The 23618-nt window shown below is 51.7% G+C and overlaps 2 protein-coding genes across 3 annotated transcripts in view; both read right to left on the bottom strand.

The window, feature by feature from the left end:
- Nucleotides 1-2956, bottom strand: part of STX1A (syntaxin 1A) — a 71278-nt gene extending 68322 nt beyond the window's left edge. The window contains exon 1 of the mRNA XM_053995282.1: nucleotides 2859-2956. Within this exon, the coding sequence (XP_053851257.1) occupies nucleotides 2859-2888 (30 nt within the window). The 5' untranslated portion in view covers nucleotides 2889-2956. The remainder of the gene's footprint in view (nucleotides 1-2858) is intronic.
- An 8429-nt stretch (nucleotides 2957-11385) lies between these two features.
- Nucleotides 11386-23377, bottom strand: MKS1 (MKS transition zone complex subunit 1). 2 transcript variants are annotated; one of them, XM_053995746.1, is made up of 17 exons: nucleotides 23296-23377; nucleotides 23010-23223; nucleotides 22084-22239; nucleotides 21590-21687; nucleotides 21265-21393; nucleotides 20840-20944; nucleotides 20025-20133; nucleotides 19098-19154; nucleotides 18138-18180; nucleotides 17587-17649; nucleotides 16484-16554; nucleotides 15639-15702; nucleotides 14089-14196; nucleotides 13438-13571; nucleotides 12652-12734; nucleotides 12464-12561; nucleotides 11386-11989 (listed from the first exon to the last, which is right to left on the bottom strand). In XM_053995746.1, exons 1-17 carry the CDS (start codon nucleotides 23367-23369, stop codon nucleotides 11883-11885), a joined length of 1713 nt encoding a protein of 570 aa, XP_053851721.1. In that variant the 5' UTR covers nucleotides 23370-23377; the 3' UTR covers nucleotides 11386-11882. The 2 variants fall into 2 exon arrangements, with proteins under 2 accessions (XP_053851721.1, XP_053851722.1); XM_053995747.1 differs by having other exon boundaries at nucleotides 21596-21687.
- Nucleotides 23378-23618: the final 241 nt, after the last annotated feature.

The following is a 23618-nucleotide window of genomic DNA, read 5'->3' as shown; positions in this document are numbered from 1 at the left end:
AGAGGAAAGGATGGAGTGAGGTCGGGCTGCGAGTCCTGGGGCACTGCTGCAGATTTCACTGCCACAGGAGGGGACAAGGTGCATCCACAGAGCTGGACCTGGAGCCCACCTCGCTTTTCCTCTCCTTTTATTTTTAACTCCCACCTCCCACAACTCCCACTGGCAGGAGGCAGCGCTGGGAGCAGGGACTTGGATGTCAGGAGTGGGGATTCAGCCAGCTGGGGAGGGCAGTGGCACGGCACAAACACACAAACATCACTGGAGAAATGCACACAAAAACAGCTGTGGAGATGAACAACGGGCATAGGAGGAAAGTGCACCCCAAAAAATGGGCCCTCCCCATGGTTGGGGGGTAGGAACTGCATGGTTCCTTCCAACCTAAACCACTCTGTGATCCTGTAACGCTGGCACATCTCCCTCACTTCCTCTCACTCTCCAAACACCATTCATAATTATTTTACCATTTGGACCTGTGTCACATCCTGGAAATCCCAATGTCTCACTCAAACTGAGCTGTCAGCTCTATGGCACGATGGAGCACCACAGGACTCTCACAGTCCTGCATGTACACACCGTCTCATCAGGGCTGCTTCTGGGGGTGCTGGGGAACAGGACCAGCCCCAGACCCACTCCAGAGGGGCAGGAAACACCACTGACAGCCACAGCTGCGACCTGCACAGAAGCAGCTGTAAACAAAGCTCTGCTCAGCCTCATCCAAGGCATCCTGCACGGCCCATTCTCAGCAGCTCTCCTCCACAACAAGAGGACATGTTTTATCTGTAAGTTAAATTTCTTATCCCTAGTCCAGAGCAGACCTGGGGGCACTACTCCCACAAGGGCACTGAATAAGCTCCAGCAGATCTGATCCAAACCAGAGCCGGGGTTCAGAAAAGAGCTGGGATTAGCATTTTGAAATTCAAGTACCATTTTAAAAATCCCGTTAAGACGTGGAGCTCCTGCTCTGTAGAGCAGTGACTGCCCTGCATCCCCTCCTCTGCTCCAACAATGCCAGCTCTTTTTTTATTAATCCTTCTTTTTTATCATCCCTGGCAGAATTTAAACACTGCATTAACATGGGAAGAACCAACCCAGCCTATTAAGGAGGCAGCAGAGAGGATACAAGTTCAAACGCTCCCGACTCCGTGTCCATTGCAGCATCTTGCTCCTCCCTGGTGTCTGCCACCACCAAGGGTGTAAATCCATGCTGCCTCACTCACTGCAGTCCTGCCAGGGGGCACCCACTCATATTCAGGGCAAGTGGATGCTCAAAAGCATTCCTCCATCCCCAGGAGTCCCCGGGAAGAATGCTGCACCCTCAGCATGAGGCTGATGAATAAGGAGCAGCAGCAGGAGTGAGGCGAAAACACATTTTATTTTTCTTAAGGCATATTTAAAGGAACAGAGAAATTTTAAAATACTCCATGGCATCACTTCTCAGCCAGCAACGGCTGCCAAAAGGACATTCATGAGGCTTCTTTTTACTATTATTATTAAAAAGCCTGCTTTCCAATCCCATTTCACAGCCTGTGCTGGTGGTGGAGACAGAGCCCCATGTTTGGGTGTTTTCCAGGCAGAGTGGGGAGGCAGCTCTTGGGGGAGCCTCTTCCTCCCCCAGAATCCACAGCCACCCCTGGGCACATAGAGTCAGCCCTGGGCATTCAGAGCTGCCCAATCACCCCAACAGCTGCCCATCATCCCCGACAGCCACCCCCTCAGCCCCTCGCTGGCATCACCCCAGCTCCATCCTCCTGGTGTTCTTCAGACCAAACCAAACTCCCGGCCAAGTGACCCTGGTGGGAGCTCTGATGCCCGACCAAACTGGACACCACAGTGGTGCCCACTGCCCCTCGCTCTATGGCAGAGTCCTCCCCACGGGACAGACCCCCCTGCAGTCCCAGGCGGCTCTGCAGCGCCAACCGTGAAGTAATTAAAAAAAGAAAAATCCACAAAAAAAAAAAAAAAAAAAAAAAGAAAAAAAGAAAAAAGAAAAAAAAAAAGAAAAAGAAAAAGAAAAAGCACTAGAGGGAGGACCAGGGGGTGGTAGAGGGCGGGGGCTGGAGCAGCGCTCCGGGATTTCGGGCTCTGCCCTTCCGGCCACTGCTGCTGTCCCCAGGGCTCGGCCCCACGCGTGGGCAGCAGCACCACCGCGGCTCCGAGGGTGCCACAGGGGGCCAGGGCATGGGCAGCGGGGGCCACCGCACCGGAGGCTCCCTCCGCCGATGCTCCATGCGCGCAGCCGCCGCCGCCTCCCACCGCCCGCGCTGCGGGACCGCGGGGGGCTCGGGGCCTCCGCGGGGCACAGCACCGGCCACGGCCGCACACAAAGCCCGAGGCCTCCCGGACAAGCCGGGTCACGGCGCTGGGGTCACCGCGGTGCAGCGGCCGCAGGCGCCCCCCGGCCCCGCCGCAGCGACTGCGCCGGAGGATGAACACGCAAAACGGGAGCGGGGCGGGCGCGGCACGGTCCCGGGTGAGCACGGCACGGCCCCGCCGCCCGCGGGCAGCCCCCGCCCGCAGCGGCACAAATACACGTCTGTATCCGGTGATGCTGCTCCGCCGCCGCGGCCCCCCGGTACCGCGCAGATCGCCGCTCGCACCGCCCGGCGCCACGGAGAACCGGAGCGGCCCGCGGTGTGCGGACGGCGCAGCCCGGGGAACCCCTCCCCTAATCCCGACATCCCGGCGATGTCCGGGGGGCTCATCCCCTGCTCCCAGCCCCCCTCGCCGCCGCCGTTCAGGGCAGGGCGGCCCCTGCCTAGGGAGGGGGGCCGAGGCGGCTTCGGGCGGTCCCCGATGGGGGCAGAGGGCTGCCCGCATGCCCCGTATCCCCCGCATCCCCGGCGGCGCCCCGCACTCACAGCGCGCAGCTCCCCGGTCCGGTCCTTCATCCTTGCCCCGCAGCCGCTGGGAACGGCCAGAGCGCGGGGAGGGGCGGGCGCGGAGCATGCGTGGAGCGGTGCGGAGAGGGGCGGGGGGACACCGGGGGGACCCTACCATGGCGGGGGGGACTGGCAGGGGGACACTCGCATCAGAGTCAGACTGCGGGGAGGCGGCACGTGGGGCCTCACACCGCGGCGAGGCGGCCGGAGGAGGGGATGGCACAGCTGGGAAGGTCACAGCTACAAGGGGATGTCACCACGGCGGGGGGATCGCACCCGGGGGAGAATGTCACAGCTGCGGGTCACACCCAGGGGACCCCACACATGGGGGCGTCTCATCTACGGGAAGGGGTCTCACTGGGAGGGGCCCACGCGAGAAGGTCACAGCTGCGGGCACACCCAAGGGACGTCACACTTGGGGGCGACACACTTAGGGAGGCCACAGGAGGAAGTCACATCTGGGAATAGCATCGGGAGGGATCGCACCTGGGGAGGTCATACCTGTGGGACATCACAGCACAGTGCTCCTAAGGGTGTGGAGGGATGCACAGCAGGGCACCCCCAAGAGCCACCCCTGCGTGTCCCTGGGGCCGTGGCAGTGGTGCTGGGGCTCCGGCAGACAGCGAGGTCTGGGGGCACCAAAAAGCCTGGGGACAAACAGGGCATACTGGGGGATCCACTCTGAGGACCCCAAAACCGGGCCCGCAGGGAGCAGAGAAGTGCCAGCAGGGCTCGGACAGATGCTGCCAGTTTGCCACTTTTGGGGAAACTGGCAGTGTTGGGGAGACACCCCTCTCCCTCCCCGCTGCCAGGGCTGAAAAGGAGCGGGATCTCCCATAGCCGAAGCCTGCAGGTTCCTGCAGGTCCTGGGGCCGTTGGATCCAGCCGCGAGGTCACGGGTCGCACTTCCCGCAGTCCGACAGTGTCCCGCATCCCTGGGGTGCCCAGAGCTGGGGTACTGGGGTACCCTGGTGCAAAGGCTGGGGGGCTCCCCCGCGGGTGTTACGGCCAAACCCAGCCAAACGCAGCTCACCCTGCGTCCAGCCCCACTCGCGCCTCACTGACCCGCACACGCCACACACCACCCCGCACAGCACCCCACTCACCCCACTCACCCCCGCTCACTGCGAACTGTCCCACATACCGTGCACGGCCCACCTCGCCCCGCACAGCTCCACTCTACCCCACTCACCCCGCACTGTAGCGCACAGCCCCGCTCCCTCCGCACAGCCCCAGTGACCCTGCTCCTCCCGCACAGCCTCCCGGTTACCCGCATAGCCCCGATTATTCCGCATAATTCCGTTTTCCCCGCACAGCCCCGCTGCCCCGCACAGCCCCGGTTACCCCGCAGTACCCCGTTGCCCCGCACAGCCCCGTTGCCCCGCACAGCCCCGTGTTCCCCGCAGTACCCCGTTGCCCCGCACAGCCCCGTGTTCCCCGCAGTACCCCATTACCCCGCACAGCCCCGTTGCCCCGCACAGCCCCGGTTACCCCGCAGTACCCCATTACCCCGCACAGCCCCGTTGCCCCGCACAGCCCCGTGTTCCCCGCAGTACCCCGCTGCCCCGCACAGCCCCGTGTTCCCCGCAGTACCCCGTTGCCCCGCACAGCCCCGTTACCCCGCACAGCCCCGTGTTGCCCGCAGTACCCCGTTGCCCCGCACAGCCCCGTTGCCCCGCTCCCCCCGCACTGCCTCTCCCTCCCCGCAGAGGTGAACCCGACCGGAGCTCCGAGCGCGGCTCTGGGGCGCGGCGCCCCCTGGTGGCTCCAGCCATATCCTGCGGGGTCGGTCTCCCTTCGTCCCCCGGCACCGCCGGCACCGCCGGTACCGGGCGGGGTTCGGGCTCCCTTCTCGCTCCTCCGGGAGAGCTCATCCCCCTGGGACAGCACCGCTGGATTACACCAGGGCCACCCCAATATTCCCATATTATCCCATACGTGTTCTTCCCCTAATTACCCGTATCCATCCCTTTACCGCCTTTGCTTCCTATCAAAGTCAAGGCTTCCTGCAGAGGAAGGGACCATCTCCCTCCCAGAGATTTGAAACTCCTGCTCCCAGCACATACATGTATTAGCTTGAAAACCAGCTCCTTGCATGCCAAGAAGTGGAACAGGAACAGGTTTTTTGGCCACCACCATCCAGGTGCATTTAAAGAGCTCTGATGTCAAGGGACACCCGTGGGCACCTCAGCTGGGACTGCAGGAGCAGGATCCCATTGTGCCAAGAGGTCTCATTGGTGGAACTTAAGCATTGGGCACAGTTTAGGTGCTGGGCACAGCTCAGGTGCCAGGCACAGTTCAGGTGATGGATTCATTTCTCCCGTTGATGCTGCACTTATTTACTGCAAGTTATTAGGGCAGGGGCTCGCTCCACCCCAGCGAGGGGGACACAGACCTTGTTGCTGTGAATCACTCCAGTGCCAGGGATGGTCTCACTCATGGAAGGATGTACAAACTATAGCTGATCTGACCCAAAGAGTTGAGACATGGCTGTGGGGTGATCAGTCTGCCAAGAGTCCTGGTCATGCAGGGGCTCATGGAGCTCCTCACTTGTGCTACAGGCAACAGAGGCTTGCAAATTCAGGGAGCCAGAGGCACAGCTTGCTGGAACAGTGCCTGTGTCTGCAGCACTCAGCGTATGGATGGACTTTCAGGTGTTAGGCAACCCAAAATGCAGCACAGAAACACAAAGACACAAGAGGAATTACAGAGGTGTTTTGAGCAGAGGCTGCAGAGGCTGCAGCAGATCCAAGATCAATCCTGTCATTCTCAAGGACTTACCTCTATCAGGAAAGACAGAACCACAACTGCCAATGGAAGAGTTCACACACACACAAGGGGGTGCAGAATAAATCCTCAACAGAAACACAGAGAAAAGCGAGTGCTGGGCTTGGAGTGAGGCTGACAGTGCGAACGTGATGAAAATCCAGAGTGTAGCCCTGAGCCGCAGCTTGGCTGCGGATCAGAAACCACCTGAAGCTGCTCATTCATTCATTTTCAGTCACTGCTGTCACTTCAGGGACACTATTCACTTTGGAGGGATAAGACAGAGATCCTGGAAGAGCTGCCGAAAGTTGTTTGTCGAGGATTAGGCTGGAAAGCTGTTCATGGAGGAACAGACCAGAGCCACAGAGCACATCAGCGCGGAGGGAGCCAGGGAGGCGTTCTCCGTGCCAAGAACACAGGCAAGTCCTGTGGCATAGGAGAGACAGGATCTCAGAAGCAAGGAAGGGATGAGGTGGATGGGCCATTCCACACCACCTCCCTGCAAGGGAGACTCATCCCTCATCCCACTCAATGCCCACAGAGAGATGCCAGGGAGGGCAGGAGCAGCAGAGGGGAAGGTCCATGTGACCATAGTCGCAAGTGGATCCAGCTGGAGGTTCCCTCTCCCTGCTGGAGGGAAGCAGGTATTGTCAGTGGCAATTGCTCCAAATGCTTGTCTCCATGCCAACAGCCATTAAAAGTTGCTTTTGGACAGCTAACACAGGCTGCAATCCCATGTGTCCAAGGATGGGAAGATGCTGGCCAAGATCTTTCTAGGGACAGGACTCCTGTCCCAACTCTGGGGAAAGTTCATATAAGCAAACAGGGAGATGATGTTGGGAGGAAGGGGAACTGTGCCATGACTTGCAGAAGCTGAGGCAGGACACTCAGAAAGGCATTGGATGGGGGTGGAAAATTGGGAAGAGCCATGTGTTGTGGCCAAAAAAGTCAAAATGGGACAGGAGAAGGTAAACAAAGGAAAAAGAAAGGTGACCAAGGAGGAGAGGCAATTCAGCCTTTTGAACACATCTGTGGTGGAAAAAAATCAGACATTATAAGGGCTCAGTATTTCCAGCAGCAGTAGGAAAAGTGGACATTCTCTTGTCTACAGCTTGTCTCATCTCTCATTCCCGACCCCATGTCCAGAGCTGAAAGAGCATCATGGCGCTTACAAGAACATGAGCAGAGGGAACAAGATTTCCCAGTGAGTGGCAGAGTGGGACAGGAATCCCCCAGAGAAACAAGAACCACCTAAAAGGAATCACAGGCTCTCTCCACCTCCTCATGCCTCAAGTAGCAGCCTGACAACACGTTCAGGGTGCAAGCTGCCACTGCCAATGCCCTGCACAGGAAAATTTCCCACAGAAAAAAGAAAATATATGATAGGGATGATCTGTATTCTCTGTCTTTATGTAAGAAACAAGTTGAAAAACATTTCTCGGGTTTTTCACAGATAAGCATGTGTCATCTGTTACGCTGCCTGAAGAAATTCATGCATTATACCTTGATATTCATGATATTCAGCCTGACCTTTCTGGATTTCTAAGGTCACATAAAGCCATGGGAAACCCACCTTCCCCACCTTCCCAAAAGATGATTCTCTCATTCTCAGATCTAGAAGGCTTGAAACAACCTGGAATAGCACACCTCCAAGACAAGTTTCACTTTCGCGCGTTGTAGAAATCCTGCCAACTGTTGTGAAAGTCAGATGATTTTTAGTACAAGAACTTGTGAATAAATTATAGAGAGGTCTGATTCTATCAGTCCTTTCTGATATTCTGTGTTACTCTAGAAAATGATTTTGACAGATGAGAGAGAAAGGGAAGCATCTCCAGCCTGCACGGCACTAGGGTTCACTTAAAAACCTGCTCGAACCAAAGCACTGAGGGATATTCAATGAAACCAAAGCAATCAGTTCAGTGCTGGAACAGGGCACATGGACATTTATTTCTTGACTGATCCAATGAAGTGGGATTTTGCTCAGGTCAGCTTTACTCTGCCATGCATTGAAATATTGGCATTAACTGCAGAGAATGTGGGCTGCACCTTGGGAGAACAGTGAGCATTAATAAAAGAGCAGTGGGGGGTGAGAGGCAAAGCAGCCCAGAACTTCCCTTTGCTGCCGGAAGCCTTCCTCTGCTACTCCAACCCTGTGGCTAAAATTAAAACATATTGATCCAACAATTAACCTCCAGTAGGGATTTAATAATGACCACTTAAACCCTGTGGTGCAAATAAAATATTCCTCCCCTCCCCACACACCAGCCAGGGGCAGGACAGATCTCTAGAGTACATGGTCCTGCTACACCTCCACACATCCCAAACCCCCATCTTGGTGCACATCCCAACATTCTTCCCAAATACCTGTCCTGGTGCATATTCCCACCATCGTTCCCAAACATCCCTCCTGGTGCACACTCCAGTGTCCTCCCCAAAATCCCCTCCTGGTGCACTTTCCAACAGACTTCTCCAACATTCCTCCTTGTGCACATCCCAGTGTCCTTCTCAAACACCCTCCTGATACACATCCATACATCCCAGCATCCTTCACAAAGGAAGGATGCAACTCCCAGTGCACATCCCCAGTCCTGGGATGGGGCCAAGCTAATGCACCATTTGAGATTTCCTGGCAAGTCCCCAATTTGGAGTTATCACAGCCCAAACCTTCCTCCACTGAGACCAAAACCCATTCTTGCAGTCTGACTTTGGTGGTAAGCTGTTCCAATCATGTGAATGACTCATCTCTAGGATTTTTTTTCCCCGTTACATTTACATTGGAATTTCTAATGGATGTTGATTTGCATCATCCAGGCTCTGTCAACTGCCCACAGCCTTTTCCTCCACCAAGCTATCATTCCTGCCATTCCCTTTTGTTTGCACAGCTCATTCAATTTGACCCTGGAAGGTCCTGATGGCCTTTGGGCTGAGTCCTGCCCCCACCCAGCCCAAAGCACTGGTGAGGCTGCTGGATTCAGCCTTGGACAGATGCCCATTCAGCTGGAAGTTCAGTTGGCTCTCAAAAACCCATCATAGCTCCAGTTTGCTCAAAGGAAGAAGCAGACAAAGCCTCAGAGAAACCAGCTATGTTGCTGCAGCTGGTGTAGCCAGAGCTGGGGGCTGCCAGTCATGCACAGACCCTCAAGTCTCACTGCTAGACCCACTCTGGGACCCTGAGCAATTCCTGGCCTGTGCCTGTTGCAGGCTCCTCTTGCCCTCCCCTTTCAGTTCAGGGTTCCCCTGTCTCGTTAACTCATACTCACCCATCCCAAGCTCTTGTGCACCCACAACAGTCCTTCCTCTCACTTCTCCTGTTGAGTTTCCCTGTATGGACACCCCTCTGGTGAGAACTGTAGCCCCTCCTCATGGCTCCAGGGAGGACACCGGTGTCCCCTCCTGCCTGTCTCCAGGGCCCATCTCCTGTTCAATCTCCCTGAAAATGCACAACCCCACTCCAGCCATAGAATCATAGATTCATGGAACAGTTTGTGTTGGAAGAGATCCTAAAGTTCACTTCATTCCAATCCCCTGCCATGGGCAGGGACACCTTCCACTATCCCAGGCTGCTCCAAGTCCTGTCCAGCCTGGCCTTGAACACTTGCAAGAATGAGGCAGCCACAGCTGCTTTGGGCAACCTGTGCCAGCACCTCCCCACCTTCATAGGGAAGAGTTTCTTCCCAATATCCTACCTGACCCTGCCCTCTGTCAGTGGGAAGCTATTCCCCCTTGTCCTGTCACTCCAAGCCCTTGTAAATGGTTTCTCTCCATCTTCCTTGTCAGCTCCATTCGGGAACTGGAAGGCCACAATTAGGTCACACCAAAGCCTTCTCTTTTCCAGGCTGAACAATCCCAATTCTCACAGCCTTTCCTCAGAGGAAAGGTGTTCCATCACTCTAATCAACTTGGTGATCTCCAGTTCCAGCTGTGCACACCTCCTCTCCAAGCCAGGTTCCTTGGCAGGCTCAGAGCACCAATGCCAGTTGTGACTAAAAGATCATTGACATTTTCATATGTGTACATGTATATGGAAATTTGCTAGTTTAATTTATGAAAGTGCAAATTCAAAGAGCATTTGCTGAGGGGTCTCTTCAAACCAGCTTTTACCAGCACCACTTTATTCTGTCAGGCCAAGGAGGCTGCAAGCATGACAGTGAAGAACTGCAGTCTCTTACTTTGGAAGAATTGATTTCTTGATTCTAGTAATTTTTAATTTTAAAAATTTCCTTGTGTGTTTCTCTATCCAGAGTTCTAAGTAGCAAAATAATATAATTATGTACATCTTAGTGCATCTCACACTCAGGACACTAAATCCTGCCATAATAACTGGTCAATGAGTCAGGAACCCGACCTCATCAGAAAATTCCACTCTAACTGGATCTGCTATTGGCATAATCTCAATTAAAAATGTGTTTTGTTACTTTATTGACAAAAAAAATTATTCTCATAACCTCTTAACTCCATCCTGAGAAGCCTTTCAGAGAGATGCAGTTCAGCTATTGGTGATAAGCACCACAAAAACACCCAGAAGAGTGTGATAAACACACAAGGCCACAACGTGAATGAAGATTAAAATATAGAGATAACAAGTGCTGCATAGTCACTGAATGTTTTTCATCTTGGGTAAGTCATTACAGACCATGACAGAACACAGAGATCAGTTCTGCTGCTCCAGTACCACATGTGGTACCTCCAGAGTGGTCACATCAGCACCAGGCACATCACCCAGCTCCAGGCCAAGGACACTGCTCTGCTGTGCAGGCCACACTTCCAACACATCCTGGAGCCTCCTTCATCAAAATGAGGGGCAACAGGCAAGGAAGTTGAACAGAAGTCCCCTTATAATTGCAATTGCCAGAGAGATTCAAGCTGCCAGACAGATCTAGGAATTACAGCAAAGGTCAAGGAAGAACAAACTCTGAGAGTTGCTGATTCCTTTTTGGAGTTTGTTTTCTCACTGAAGACTGGGACAACCTCAAAATGGCAAAAAGGGAGTGAGGAAAACAACGGAGCAGCAGGGAATAAGGGGATGTTCTAACAACCACACACATGGCTGCAACCACGAGTCTCTTGTTCCCTGTGAAGGAGGAATGTGCAGAGCAAAAGAAGGATGGCCAATTCATATTTTATACCCTGCCTCTGAAGCCTAAATTCACAGACACATTCAAACATGCATGATCTTAGCTTGAGATTTCTCTTTCCATCCTTTGTTTGGAACAGAAAGCACATGGAAATGTGACTCGTGCACAAACCAGCACAGCACTGCCAGTCTGCAGGGAGCTATGTTCCTCTGAACTTGAAACAGAAATAAAAATAAGGGGGAAAATGAGAAAATAACAGAAGAAACTGGGTAAAGAGTGGGTAAATACAAGCTTTCCCAGGAAGCACCACAGTGTTCTGCAATCAGAGGTGCAACAACAAACCACCAACAAATATCAACCTCAAATGAACAGCTTGAACAGTTCAAAGTTCAGCTGCTGTGCAAATGTTATCATCTGCTCTCACTGTCTGCAAACCTTCCAACCCCCAAAAGCTCTGTGGTGAACTAAGGGGAAGGTGTGTTTTCAATTGTGTTCCTGAACAAAGAAACTTCCTGCTTGCCACTGCAGAGCCAGACCTTATGGACACACAAAAAAATGCGGAATGTAATCCTTTTGTCCAGTTCTCCATCTGTCTTCCTTTGCTTTAATTCCATATATTACATGTGGCAGAGAGCTCTCTCTCTAGGAATGAATCAGTCTTAAGGTAGAGGTGGATGGATTAATTTTACTATTGATTGCCCTGTACACAACAGCTAACAACAATTATCAGCATTTCTCAAGAAGTTATCTAGTCATTCCATTAATCTCAAACAGCATCCATGCCTTGACCTTCAGCATCACCCTCTTCTCTAAGAAGAAAACTAAATTTACCAATTTTTCTCATTATTTCCTTTTCAATTCCTGAAAAGGTGTTACAGGGTTCAGAGGTTCCATGCCAGTATTTCAGAAGAAATGTGAAAAATTGGCTGTATTGTTAGAGTCTGGTAACAAAGGGCCTGGGAAAAAAGGGCTCCTTCCAGAGATACTTGTGGAATTGCAAATTCTGGGTCCAGAGATGTTACAAGCTCCCTCCCCCATCCAAAGAAAGCAACAAAGGAAGGGCTTCTGAAGCTTCCAGGCACCAGCACTGGGACTCCTGCTGAGGGGTGGGAGCTTGTGTTGTAGGGAGGATGCCAAGTGCTCCAAGCAGCAGAGGTGACACTCACGGCTCCAGTGGCTGGGGCACAGCAGAGGCAGAAGTGTTGATGAGGTCCTGGGGAAGGCTCTCCCGTGCTTCCTGCATCCGGCGCCGTGCCCGCTGGAAAGCCTCTACAACACAGAGGTGACAGCAGGCCAGAATGCATAAGACAGCCTCAGGGAAGGGAAGGGATGTGTCTTTTCAGGGAACATCATCTCTCCTGGTGCAGGATCCCACTTCCTACAAACAGGTTACACCACCAAAGCACCTGATGCTGTCCCACCTGCTGCTCTCTGATTTCTGTACACAGTGGAATCAGAGAGAGCCTGTGCCTTAGTGCTGCCAGCTCTGCCCAGTGCCAGGCAAGACTGGGCAGCCCAGTCCAGGCTGTGCCCTCACATGGTGGTTATCCCTGCTGCCTGCTCAGAGCTGATGCTTCCTGAAGTTTCCAGCTCAGAGCAGAACATTTAACCTCTGCCATGGACTTTGAGAGCTCACAGGGAGGGGAATCACTCCCACAGTAATGGATTATCCTGAAATATCCTGCCCACTCTGTAAAAAGGGAGCTGAAGTTCACCAAGACAGAATGACACTGAAGGCCCTACCCAAAACATTGTAGACAGAGCTCTGCTGGCTGAAGCCTCCCAGTCGGTCCAGTACACTCTGCATGTGCTTTCTCAGGGCACTGTTCTCCAGAAAGGCTCTGCACAGAAGCACACCAGCAGGTCAGGGCTGCCAAAATCACCACAGGAGATGAAGTTGATGGAGCTCATACTCCCTTTGCTGCACTCACCTGGACTGCTGCAGGCAACAGAGCCGGAATGTGACGCTCCCTGTGCTCTCTGTCCGGAAACCAAAGCGGCTCAAGCGCTTTCCCTGCAGAGATGGCACAGGTTAGAGTAACCCCACAGTGAAAACAAGCGTGTTCCACCAGACTACAAACTCCTGTGGGCATAGTCTTCCCTTCCCTGCAAGGCTGGAAAGAAGGGTACATAGTTCCAGGCTGTGTTGAGGGCAGGACCTAAACACTTGCAAGCTGACAGTGCAGTGCTGGGGCAGGGTTTCAACAACTGCTTCAGGGCTTGTTCCCACACAAAGGTGCCACTAACATCACCTTGCTCATTACACCAGCAGCCACCTCTGCAACTTACTGAAGAATATGAAGTTTCTATCTGCCTCACACCCATTAGCTTCTTGCTTCGGGATTCTGTTCTCTTCTGCAAGCTGTTCCAGGCATAATACAGCCCAAATTCCTCACAGAAACCAAGGAGAAGTCTACAGCTGGTATCAAATGTTGACCTGACAAACACTGTAGAGGCAGAGGTAAGCCAAGGCTTTGGTCCATACTTCCCTACCTCTCTGAGCTGCTCACCATTCAGAAGGCACAGCTCTGCCTCAGCGTTTGCTCATTCCTCTGCTCAGGATTACAAGACTCACAGAGGAGACATTTCTTTAGCGAGAAGAACAGGAGCAGCAGCTCATCCTTGTTCAAATCTGGTCCAGGCTGACCATGGACACCTGAACCCAAGAGGAAAATGCACCACGTCCTGGTAAGAGGCTACTCTGCAGCTGAGCCCACCTTGAAGGTCGATGGTATCCGGATGTAGGTTAAGTCCTCCAGCTCAGGAGATCCCCCAATGAAAAACCTCCTCATTTCAGCAACAGGTCCCAGACCCACAGGACGCCAGGTGGGGATGGTGAGCATGTGGACACCTGGCCCAGGACAAGAGGACAGCTTAGCTGCTGTGACCTGTGATTTATTCAGTCACAGAGGACAGCAAAGGCAGGTGGATACCTGCTGACTCAAGAGCTGTCTAGAAATGGAAACACTGCACAGTATCAGAAATGTTCTAAAAGCATGTTCCCATTGAGTCAGCCTGTTCTAGTCACACAGCCAATGCTGAAAGTACCCTCTGCCCAACAGCAGCATCTCCTCATAACACACAGGGGTCACTTCAAGATCCCATGTGGGACACAGTGGGTTATTGCCATTGTACAGATGGATGCACAGCATCACCCCAGAGCTTTATCACACCAGATGTTGTGATGGCTGTATCAAAGGATCAAGGGCAGCAGCTCCAGATGTGCCTCACATTCTTTGCTGCACCCCAGACAGCTGACTGCTCCCTTGAGTACACCAAATCCCTGGGACTGGCTGAATCACTTCCCAAGAGGAACCACTCAACTCATTCTCCCAGACAATTAACACAATGTCCCAAGGATACTTTACCTGGACATGTTGGCAGCACCAAGGACCCGTATCCTTCCACACGATACCTCTGCCAGAAATCCAGGGATAGGACCTCAAAGTAGAGAACAGGCCACTGAGGGAGACTGTCTGCAAGATGGGGAGCAGGTCACAGCTTTGGGAAAGAGTCTATCAGTGAGAAAAAGAATGCTAAATGCCCAACTCCACTAGTAGGAAGACACAGAATCAGAGAATCATTTAGCTTTGAAAAGACCTCAAGAGCATCGAGTCCAATCTGTGACCAATCCCCACCTTGTCACTCAGACTAGAGCACTGAGTGCCACCTCCAGTCATTCCATGGACACTTCCAGAGATGGCGACTCCATCACCTCCATGAGCAGCCCCTTTTAGTGCCTGACACCCGTTATGGGAAGAAATCCCTCCTAGTGTCCAGCCTGAACCTCCCATGAAGCAACTTGAGGTTTTCTCTTGTCCTGCTCCTTGTTCTCTGGGAGTAGATCCCAGCCCCCAGCTGGATCTACCCTCCTGTCAGGGAATGGTGGAGAGTGAGAAGGTCCTCCCCAAGCCTCCTTTTCTCCAGGCTGAGTCTGCCCAGCTCCCTCTGTTATTCCTTGTGCTCCAGACCCTTCCACCACAGTCCTTTCTGTATTTCTTCTACAACAAAGATTTACAGCTGATTAGTTTCCTCTATAAAACTTGAACCCTCAGATTTGAGGCTGAAAAGAGAATTATTGAGGATAAAAATTAGGGAAAATTCTTTAAGAGCAAGTCCAGACTGGGCTGTCAATTATCTTTGAGCAGACAAGACAATGTCTTCTTCCATGAATGATCTGAAGCCAAACAGCAGAACCTGTTTATCTCTGACCTTTCCCATTGCTATTGGGGAAATATTAACTTGGATTCTCCTAGATTTCTCCAAGCATTTCTTTCTCCCACAGTGAAACAAACTCATTTTGTTTCTTCTAGTCTGAAAATTCATTAGTGTTGGTTGAATACACAGATCCAAAGTGTACACTGGATTCAAGTGGCAAGGCATGCCACAGCGCTGTCCCTAGCAATTGTATCCACAGAGCAATAGGATTGGTGAAGAAGCAGCAGGAACAGGCAGTAGAGAAGCCCAGCTTAAAATAGAGCTGAAGTTTCAAAGTGACATGAACTATAGGGATTATACAGGTCACTGAGCACGTCTACAATTGTAAGACTCAGCACAGAGTTTTAGCTGTGTATAAAAAAGCTGCCTGGTTCTCCAGCTGCAGAATCCCAGGGCTCTGTGCAGGCACAGCAACATAGCCCTGCGCTCCAGGTTTAAAGAGACAAGCCAAGATCCAAGTAGTTTTCCAACTGGTAAAGGTGCCTGCAGCCTAGAAACACGGCAAAATCAATGAATCCATAAGAAATGCTAATGGATTCCTGGGCAGGGCAAACACAGGATGTGCCCAGGGGCTGTGTGGTGTCAAGGTGAACTTTTGTTGAACCAGAAGCATTTCCCTCTGTCCTTTCACCTCCAACAGGACAGACAGCATGATAGCTACAGTGGGACCAAAGGATTTCAGAGTAACAAGGAAACACACCTTCATCTTCTTGGGTGTAAAACATCTCCACAGTGAAGGGGTAGCAGAAGTATGCCACATTATCCTAGAAAAAGAACAGGGCAGAGATCAGATTCCTGGACAAGAGAATTTATCACCAGCATTGCAGAGGGCATAGAGAGCTGGGAGAAAGGAGCTAATGGTAGAAAGCAGGTGATGCTGCCCAAAAAGATCAATTGCATCCCGCTAACAAACATGTAGTGGGATGGATGTAGCAGGATGGACCTGCATACACTCCCTAGTGCCATGTCGATAGAATAGGATGTTGAAAATAACAGAAAAGGGGAGTGACACACCTCAAATGAAAACTCAGTCAGTTGCATAACTACAGGGCAGCCTCAAATTTTACAGGAGCCAAGCCAAGCACAGTACCTCAAACAATGGCATTACTGAAATGTTGTATGATAATTATTTTTGTAATATGAGAATATATAAAATACATTAAAAAGCTGGTAAAATTCAAAGCCAATGTACATTCTCTGCACATTCCAGTCCAAGGCAAACTGGAACAATGCTTGGTTAACTCAGAGCATTGGAGAACACAAAAATCAAAGCTCCAAAGGCAATCAGTCAACAAGAATGAATAAAAAAGTGAGATTCTAGAAAATGCATGGGAGTAGCTTTATTTGGTTTTGTTTTATTTGAGATGGTGGCCCCTTGAAAAAATGACAAGTATAATTACAATAAGGAGAATCCCAAACATGCTCTGGTTTTGAAAAGAGCCTCCAACTCATGACATTTGCTGAATATATCTGTAGTTTGTTACCCATGTTCCACTCCAGAGACTGCCTGTTCAAATTGCTCTGCAGGTCTCAAAGTGTCCTTACCAAGCCCACTGCCTTGGTGGCACAGGTCTGAGTCACTCCTGAGAGCTGCTGGAACGGGGAGCTCGACCACTCTGCAGGGGACAGGAGAAGATGAAGGCTTGGGGTAAGGCCAAACTCACAAACCAGAACAGCTCAAAGGAGAATGTCAGTCCCTGATGACTGGGGTAAAAAGCAATGTCACCCACCCTGATATTCACAGAATCATTAAGGTTGGAAAAGCCCTCCAAAATCATCAAATCCAACCTGTGACCGATCCCCACCCTGTCAACCAGTCCAGAGTACTGAGTGCCACATCCAGTCATTCTTTGGACACCTCCAGGGATGGGAACTCCACTACTGCCCTGGGCAGCTCCTTCCAATGCCTGACCACCCTTTCCATAGAGAAATTCTTCCTCGTGTCCAACCTGAAGCTCCCCTGGTGCAACTTGTCCTGTTACCTGTCTGTGAGCAGACCCTGACTCCCACCTGGCTGCACCCTCCAGTCAGGGAGTTGTAGAGAGTGAGAAAGTCCCTCCTGAGCCTCCTCTTCTCTGGGCTGAGCCCCTCCAGCTATCTCAGCTGTTCCTCATATGACTTTTCCCTGTCCTGTTCCAGGCACTGCTCTTTAGAACACCCTGAAAAGCACCAACTCATGTCAAGAGAAAAGTAGAGCCTTATCTAAATGCATTGAGTAGCACAAGTGGTATCTTGACAGATATATCCAGAGAGGGGAGGCAGAGCCATAGTTTTAGGAGAATTAAACATGCTGCAGGATGTGCATGTAAGTGCTGGGAGCCTTATTTATCCATCAAAATTTAATATGTTAATATCAGCACGAAGCATGATGGCAAGCACTGAAATCAGACAAGGTCACTGTGGTGGAGAGCACAGGAAGGCTGTTCTCTGCAAGATAAGGAATGAAGTTTGGATAGACTGGTCACCACCACCATCTCTATGTCCCAGTCTGAGCTGAGTTCTGCCATTTTAGCTCTGAAGGCCTCTGACTAGATCCCAGCCTCAACATTAATTTTTGCTGACTCCCAGCAGAGCTGGTCTGATGGACCAGCCAAAGCCTGTTTCATCTCTTCAACTGCTGTGATGTGGCTGGGAATGTGAATACTCACGGTTAGGCAGCTCCAGGAAAAAATGCACATAAAGGTTGTCATACTCATAGCCTTGAGCTGAAACTGAGAAGAGAGAATGAACTTCAGCTGTTTGATTCCATACAAATTCTTCCAGCACTGACTGTAGATTTTTGGGAGACCCACCACCAATAACCTCAAGGAAAATCAGTTACTGCTGGAAGCTAGGAAAAGCCTTCAAAGTAACAGGAGATAACCCACAGAGAAGATTCCTCCTCCAGACTAGCCCTGTCTCTGTTTCACTAACCAGATGAGGGAGTTCACACATTTAATTGGTTTCTTTGGGAAATTAATAGATATTATAGCAATCTGCTCTCCTATTTTCAGACCTAGGCCTTCTTAGAACAGCTACAGCATTTGTAACCTCCAACCTGTAAATGCCTCTCAAGGGATTAGTCTACAGGAAACAGGGAGGAGAAGGAGGAAGTAAAGGATTCTAGGGTCTCTTGAATCTAGGGATTCAAAAATCCTTGGATCACATCCTCAGCCATCCTGGCACACCCACATTGGCCCCCTTTAGAATAAAGACTCACCTATTTCTCCATTCACGAGAAGTCTCAGAGTACCAGGAAGAGGCTGGAAAAAATAGCAGACAAACAAGACAAAGAGCTCAACAACCACTGGTGCAACCTCAACAATTCCTTCCCAACAATATCTCACACAGGTATTTCATGGGTTTTCGGACATAAATGATTTACTGTTCTGGCCAGGGAGGAGGCATGATTTGTCCTATCACTTCCAGAAGTGTACAGTTCCTCTGGAAAGAGGCTCTCAAGAGACCAAACCCCCCAAAGCCCAGCCTGCAGGAATTTACTGTTCTGTAAATAGGTCTCTTACAGATGTCAAGATCAATATAACACACAGTGAGAAGTCACTTGCAGAAATCACAGTCCTGCTTCTGTCATGCTCCTGCATTTGCCCAAGATGAGGGAGCAGGGGGAAGCACTGAGACACTCTATCAAAGTACTAAAAGGCACAACTTTCACTGTTTTGTATTGTATTTCACTGATTTGTATTCACTGTATTGTCAAACAATATTTGAGCAAAAGAAGATTGCAGTTTGGATAATTCAATGAGAATGGAAACTGCATGAGTCTGAGTCTGAGGGGCAGTTTATTTGCACAAAGTGGCACATAGAGCTGTTTGACACTGAAGAAGTTAACAGCAATCACTGTCCCTGAAGACATAAGCCCTCCTTCCTTCTCAAAGTACTACAATCACAGGCCTTGGGGCACTGCACACAGCCTCACAGGGACTGTAACGTTCAGCAGGCTCTGAATGGGCAGGATGCATCTCTGCAGACCCCAAATCCACTGCCACTTGTCTCTTCTGACCCAATTTTCTGCTTGAAACCACAAAGTAAAAGCTGCCAATCCCCCTCCAGAGCAGAACAGTCTTTGGAGACTGTGCTGCAAGTGCAAACTGTGGGAGCCAGGTCACCAGACCCCAAAGACAACAGAACTCCAGTCCCTGCCAGTGCCTCTGGAACTCACCATTTCAAAGTCTGAGCCCACGAGCCCACTGAGGTAATCCCTGTGCCGCCCGTACAGCTGGGAACACACACACAACAACAACAACAAAAAGAGTGGCATTTTGATTATATCTGCTGTTATGTACTGCAAAACTTAAACTGTATATAATTTAAACTCAAATCATTACCAGACTTAGCATATGTGGGGTTGTTACAACAAATATGGAGAATGTAAGTATCTACTAGAACACAGATGCATAACTGCTAACACTGCACAGAACTTCAGCTTAGGTTCTCCAAGGCCAGTTTTAAGGGAAAAGAAGGTCTGAAAAATTGGATCTTAAATGTTATCTGAAAAACACAGGTTCAGACTATTCCAAGGAAATGGCCAGGCAGAGATCAGTGTAGTGAAATCACTATTTCCTTGGTGACCACAAAACCAGTAAGGAAATGCACAAGTAAAAATCTAAACCAAAAAGTACTTTCATAAACTGTCAAGAGACAAAAAGGCAATTCAGAAAAATCAAGATGTGAAATGGGATCCCAATATCCTGGGACCTTACAGGTAACAAGATATCATTTAATAAATATACAGGCAACAAGAGGAAGATTAAGGAAAGGGTTTGCCTACTGCTCAAAAAGGAAGGAAAAACACTGGCAGGTGACACTAGGAAGGCATGGAGTTGAGTGGTTTCTTGCATCAGTTCTCACTCTCTAAAGCACTGCAGCCAGAGGCAGGACAACTACAGACAAGGTCTCTTTAAGGAATAAGGGATGAAGCAGAGAGTAGTATTTGCTGTAGTTCTCAGATCCCTGACCATGATGAAGCTCAGGGCAGTGACATTTTGTCTCTTCAGGTGTGCAGAGCACCAGCAGTTCCATCTCCATGATGATCTGAGCTGCCTCTGTTACTCAGAACTAGTGAATATGCTCTGTGGCCAGTACTTACTTCTCTGAACACACGCTGCTCACGCTCCTCCTCCTCTGGCTGCACCTGGGCAGATGCATTCTCAATAGTGTATTCCCACACCTCTCGCTTCTCCCCATCCAGCTCGATCCTGCAGAGCCCAAAACACATGGGAAAAACTCCCCCATTATGCAGAGAATAATGGCATCAATGGGGCCCTCCTGACCCAGCAGTGTCCCCTCTACCAGCCTGTGCAGTGAGACAAGGGCACTCATAGCCCTCTCCTCACTCCCAAGTACCTGCCAGCATCATTCCCTCAAAATGGAAGACTTGCTTGCATCTGCCACATGCATAATGTAATTTTACAAATGATAGAACAAGGAGGAATGGCTTCAAACTGACAGAGGGCAGGCTTAGATGGATATTAGGAAGAAATTCTTCCCTCTGAGGGTGGTGAGGCCGTGGCACAGGTTGCCCAGAGCAGCTGTGGCTGCCCCATCACTGCAAGTGCCCAAGCCCAGGTTGGATGGGGTTTGGAGCAATGTGGAATACTGGAAGGTGTCCCTGCCCATGGCAGGGGGTGGAATGAGATGGGCTTCTAGGTCCCTTCCAAGCGAAAGCATTCCATGATTCCATGATAGCCTGCAACCCCAGAGACTTGCCCCAAAGCCCCACATAGCACACACACAGTGACACTGAGCGTTAAGCACACAATAACATTTTTCTAGAAATCTCTGAAATGAATGAAATATTTCCCAATTTAAGTGATGATCCCCTGCCCAAAGGGTGACCAGGAAACAGCCATTTCAGCCCCTAGCCCCCAGTCCCAGGAGAGGTCCCAGCCCTGTCCCACTCACCGGTAGGCTCCTTTGGTGCCAGTGAAGTCAGGCTTCACTGTGATCACCCCATTGCCATCCACCTTGATTGTGCAAAGCACATTTTCGTACTCCCTGTGACCAAGCCTGAAGGAGGACACCAGGAAAACACAGTCTAAACAGAGAACATGGACACTCTCCTGCTCTGGAACAGCAGAGCTGGTAAAGGAACTTGGGGGTACAGAAGGGAGCACATAGACACTTTCCTACATTGGTTTAGAAGCCTTTTGGATGTACACACTCAGCTACCTCCCAACTGAAGAAAGAGGCAGAAAGAAATTGCAGCCCACATTACTGAGCTCTTGGGATTCTCCCCCCTTAACTAATGAAAGAAACAGGAGTTTTGAGTAAGAAGGAAAGATGGATTTTCTTTTGGAAAATTACAATCACTTCAGGATTTTACTTACTTCCCATAAGGTCCCAAGTCCCCCATAATGTACATGGTCTGGACAGGTGTGTTAATTACATGATTGTTCTTTATAAATTCTTCTGAAGGTTCCCAGGTGATGATTTTTGACTTCAGAGAACTTGCTTCTCTGTCAACAAGAGAACAGCACCAGTCTCAACTCACCTCAGCAGCAACAAACCCACCATGATGAGGAGTCACAGTGCTGGATTACACGTGTGACACAGCACAAGCCATCAGCTCCCACAGACCAGGCTGACCCACAGCTGGGGCACCAGCACCACGAAAGCTGCATGAACAAGCTCCAAGCCCAAGTTTGAACTCACACAGACCTACGGTCCTGTCTTCTCCTCCTCACATTGGCCATCCTCTCAACCAGATACGATGGCACTTCATGATCCAAGTCAGTTACCTTCTGGCAGAGCTGGAAGAACAGACAGGAACTAGCTTAACTAGACATCTTTCCCAAACACAGCTCTCCTCTTAGAGGAGGGAACAGATATGCACACAACCATGCGCAAGGACAACTTGCTAAATAACTGCAGAATTCCTTCACTGTTCTGGTGGCAAAACACAGCTCACTCCAGCCAGCAAGCTTCATACAGAGCAGTGCTCCTACAGAGCCAAGTCCCTCTGGCTGTCCTGACCATTGCTCTGAACCAAGGACATCCCACCCCAGGTCTGGGGCACCAGTGGAAACTGCTTTGCAGCAGTGTGTTCTCCTGCACTCAGAGTATCTGCCTGGCTGAGAACCAAGAAATGCTCTCTCTGCAGTAGAACTGGAAGTTTTGACAGACACTGAGTAACTAAGAGCTGGTACCTCCTCTAGGTTGGTGAATCGGTCGTGGTCAGTGTAGGTGAAGATGCGACAGTTCTTCCGACCTCCAGCCTTCTCCAGCTTCCGGATCTCCTCATGGTACTGCCAGTCCAGGGGAGTCTGGCAGGCTGACTCATTCAGGTACAGATCCACCTCAAACTGACAGCACCACAGGTAAAGCACAACAGCTGCCTTTCACCAGCCTTGGCAAAGTCACAAATATTTTTCAGCTTTTTTCCAAAGCCACCCCAGACACAAGACCCTTTGAGAATCCCAGCAAATAACTCAAGCTCCAGAGCAGCTCCAACACTGCTCAGGCATGTGGAAGCCAGCAGCACCACCGATGCCCACCTGGAAAGCCTTGGGCACAGTAGCTCGCCCTGAAATAAGGAACCCCACAGTGAGGTGCAGAAAAGGGGGTGTCAGGAAGCTCCTCCAAGCCTGTCCAGTTCTGGACAGGACAGGAGACACATGGAGCTCCTGGAGCAGGTTCAGCAGAGGGTGAGAAAGTTCATCAAGGAACACCTTCCTTATGATGAAAAGCTGAGGGAACTGGGGCCGTTCAGCCTCGAAAAGAGACATTGAGAGGGTCCCTCATCCCTGTCTGTCAGTGTCTGCAAGGAGGGGTCAGAGCATGAACGAGGCTCTGCTCCTTGGGGACCAGCAGTGGCACAAGTGGAACGGGCAGGAACTGATACCCAGAAAGTTCCAACTTCTTCCCTGTGCGCTTACCAAGCCCTGACCAGGCCGTCCAGAGTGGGTGTAGAGTCTCCCTCACTAGAATTATTTCAAAGCCAGCTGGACACAAGCATGAGCAGCGTGCTGTGAGGTCCCCGCCTGAGCACGGGAGTCGGACTGGATGATCCCCGTGATCCCCTCCGATCTGACCCATTCCGAAGTCCCTCTCGCCCCCCTCTCCGTGCACCCACCTGGCTGAAGAGTTTCTCCTGCCACCCCACCTCGACCTCCTCCTCCTCGTCCTCCGGAGGTCTCTGGGCGCCTGCGCGAGAGGCCGCGGTAACCCGCAGCGGCGCCGCTCCCGCATCGGCGGCCCGATCGGCCCGGCCCGGGCTCTCGGGGCCGGCGAGCGGCGGCACCCGCGGCAGGAGAGGCCCGGCCGGCGCGACCCGCTGGATACGGACCCTGCGGGGAAGGAGCGGAGCGTCAGGGCTGTGCGGGCCGGCGGAGCCGGGCTGGGGCCGGGCAGGCGCTCACCGTAGGCGCAGGTTGCGGACGGGGTCCCGGGAGCGGTACACGGCGCTACCCCCACACCGCGCCGCGCCCGCCATGGCCGTGCTCCGGGGAAACCGGCGTGCACGGGTGGGCAGCGCCCCCGCGCGGCCGGAGCCTCCCGCACAGCCGGACCCGCTCCGCGCCTGGAGCCCGCAAAGCTCCGCGTGAGAGGCGCCCCACAGCCTCCGTGTGAGGGAGGGTCCCACACACCCCTCCGTGTGAGGGTTCCCGGCCCCTGGCGGGATTCCCCACAGCCTCCGTGTGAGGGAGGGTCCCACACACCCCTCCGTGTGAGGGGTCCCGGT

This window comes from Vidua macroura, chromosome 20 (genome assembly GCF_024509145.1).
Source record: "Vidua macroura isolate BioBank_ID:100142 chromosome 20, ASM2450914v1, whole genome shotgun sequence".
Taxonomy (NCBI): Eukaryota; Metazoa; Chordata; class Aves; order Passeriformes; family Viduidae; genus Vidua; species Vidua macroura.
The sequence above is the reverse complement of the archived record's forward strand: the minus strand, read 5'-3'. Positions and strand labels throughout refer to the sequence as shown.

Bases quoted from the DNA above. Each gene is read 5' to 3' on its own strand.
- MKS1 (XM_053995746.1), bottom strand. From the start codon at position 23,369: ATGGCGGGCGCGGCGCGGTGTGGGGGTAGCGCCGTGTACCGCTCCCGG. The intron at 19,155-20,024 runs GTAAGTACTGGC...GTGTGTTCCCAG, and splicing joins AGCAGCGTGTGTTCAGAGAA to CTGTACGGGCGGCACAGGGA. The intron at 16,555-17,586 runs GTGAGTATTCAC...TGTCCCCTGCAG, and splicing joins TTTCCTGGAGCTGCCTAACC to AGTGGTCGAGCTCCCCGTTC.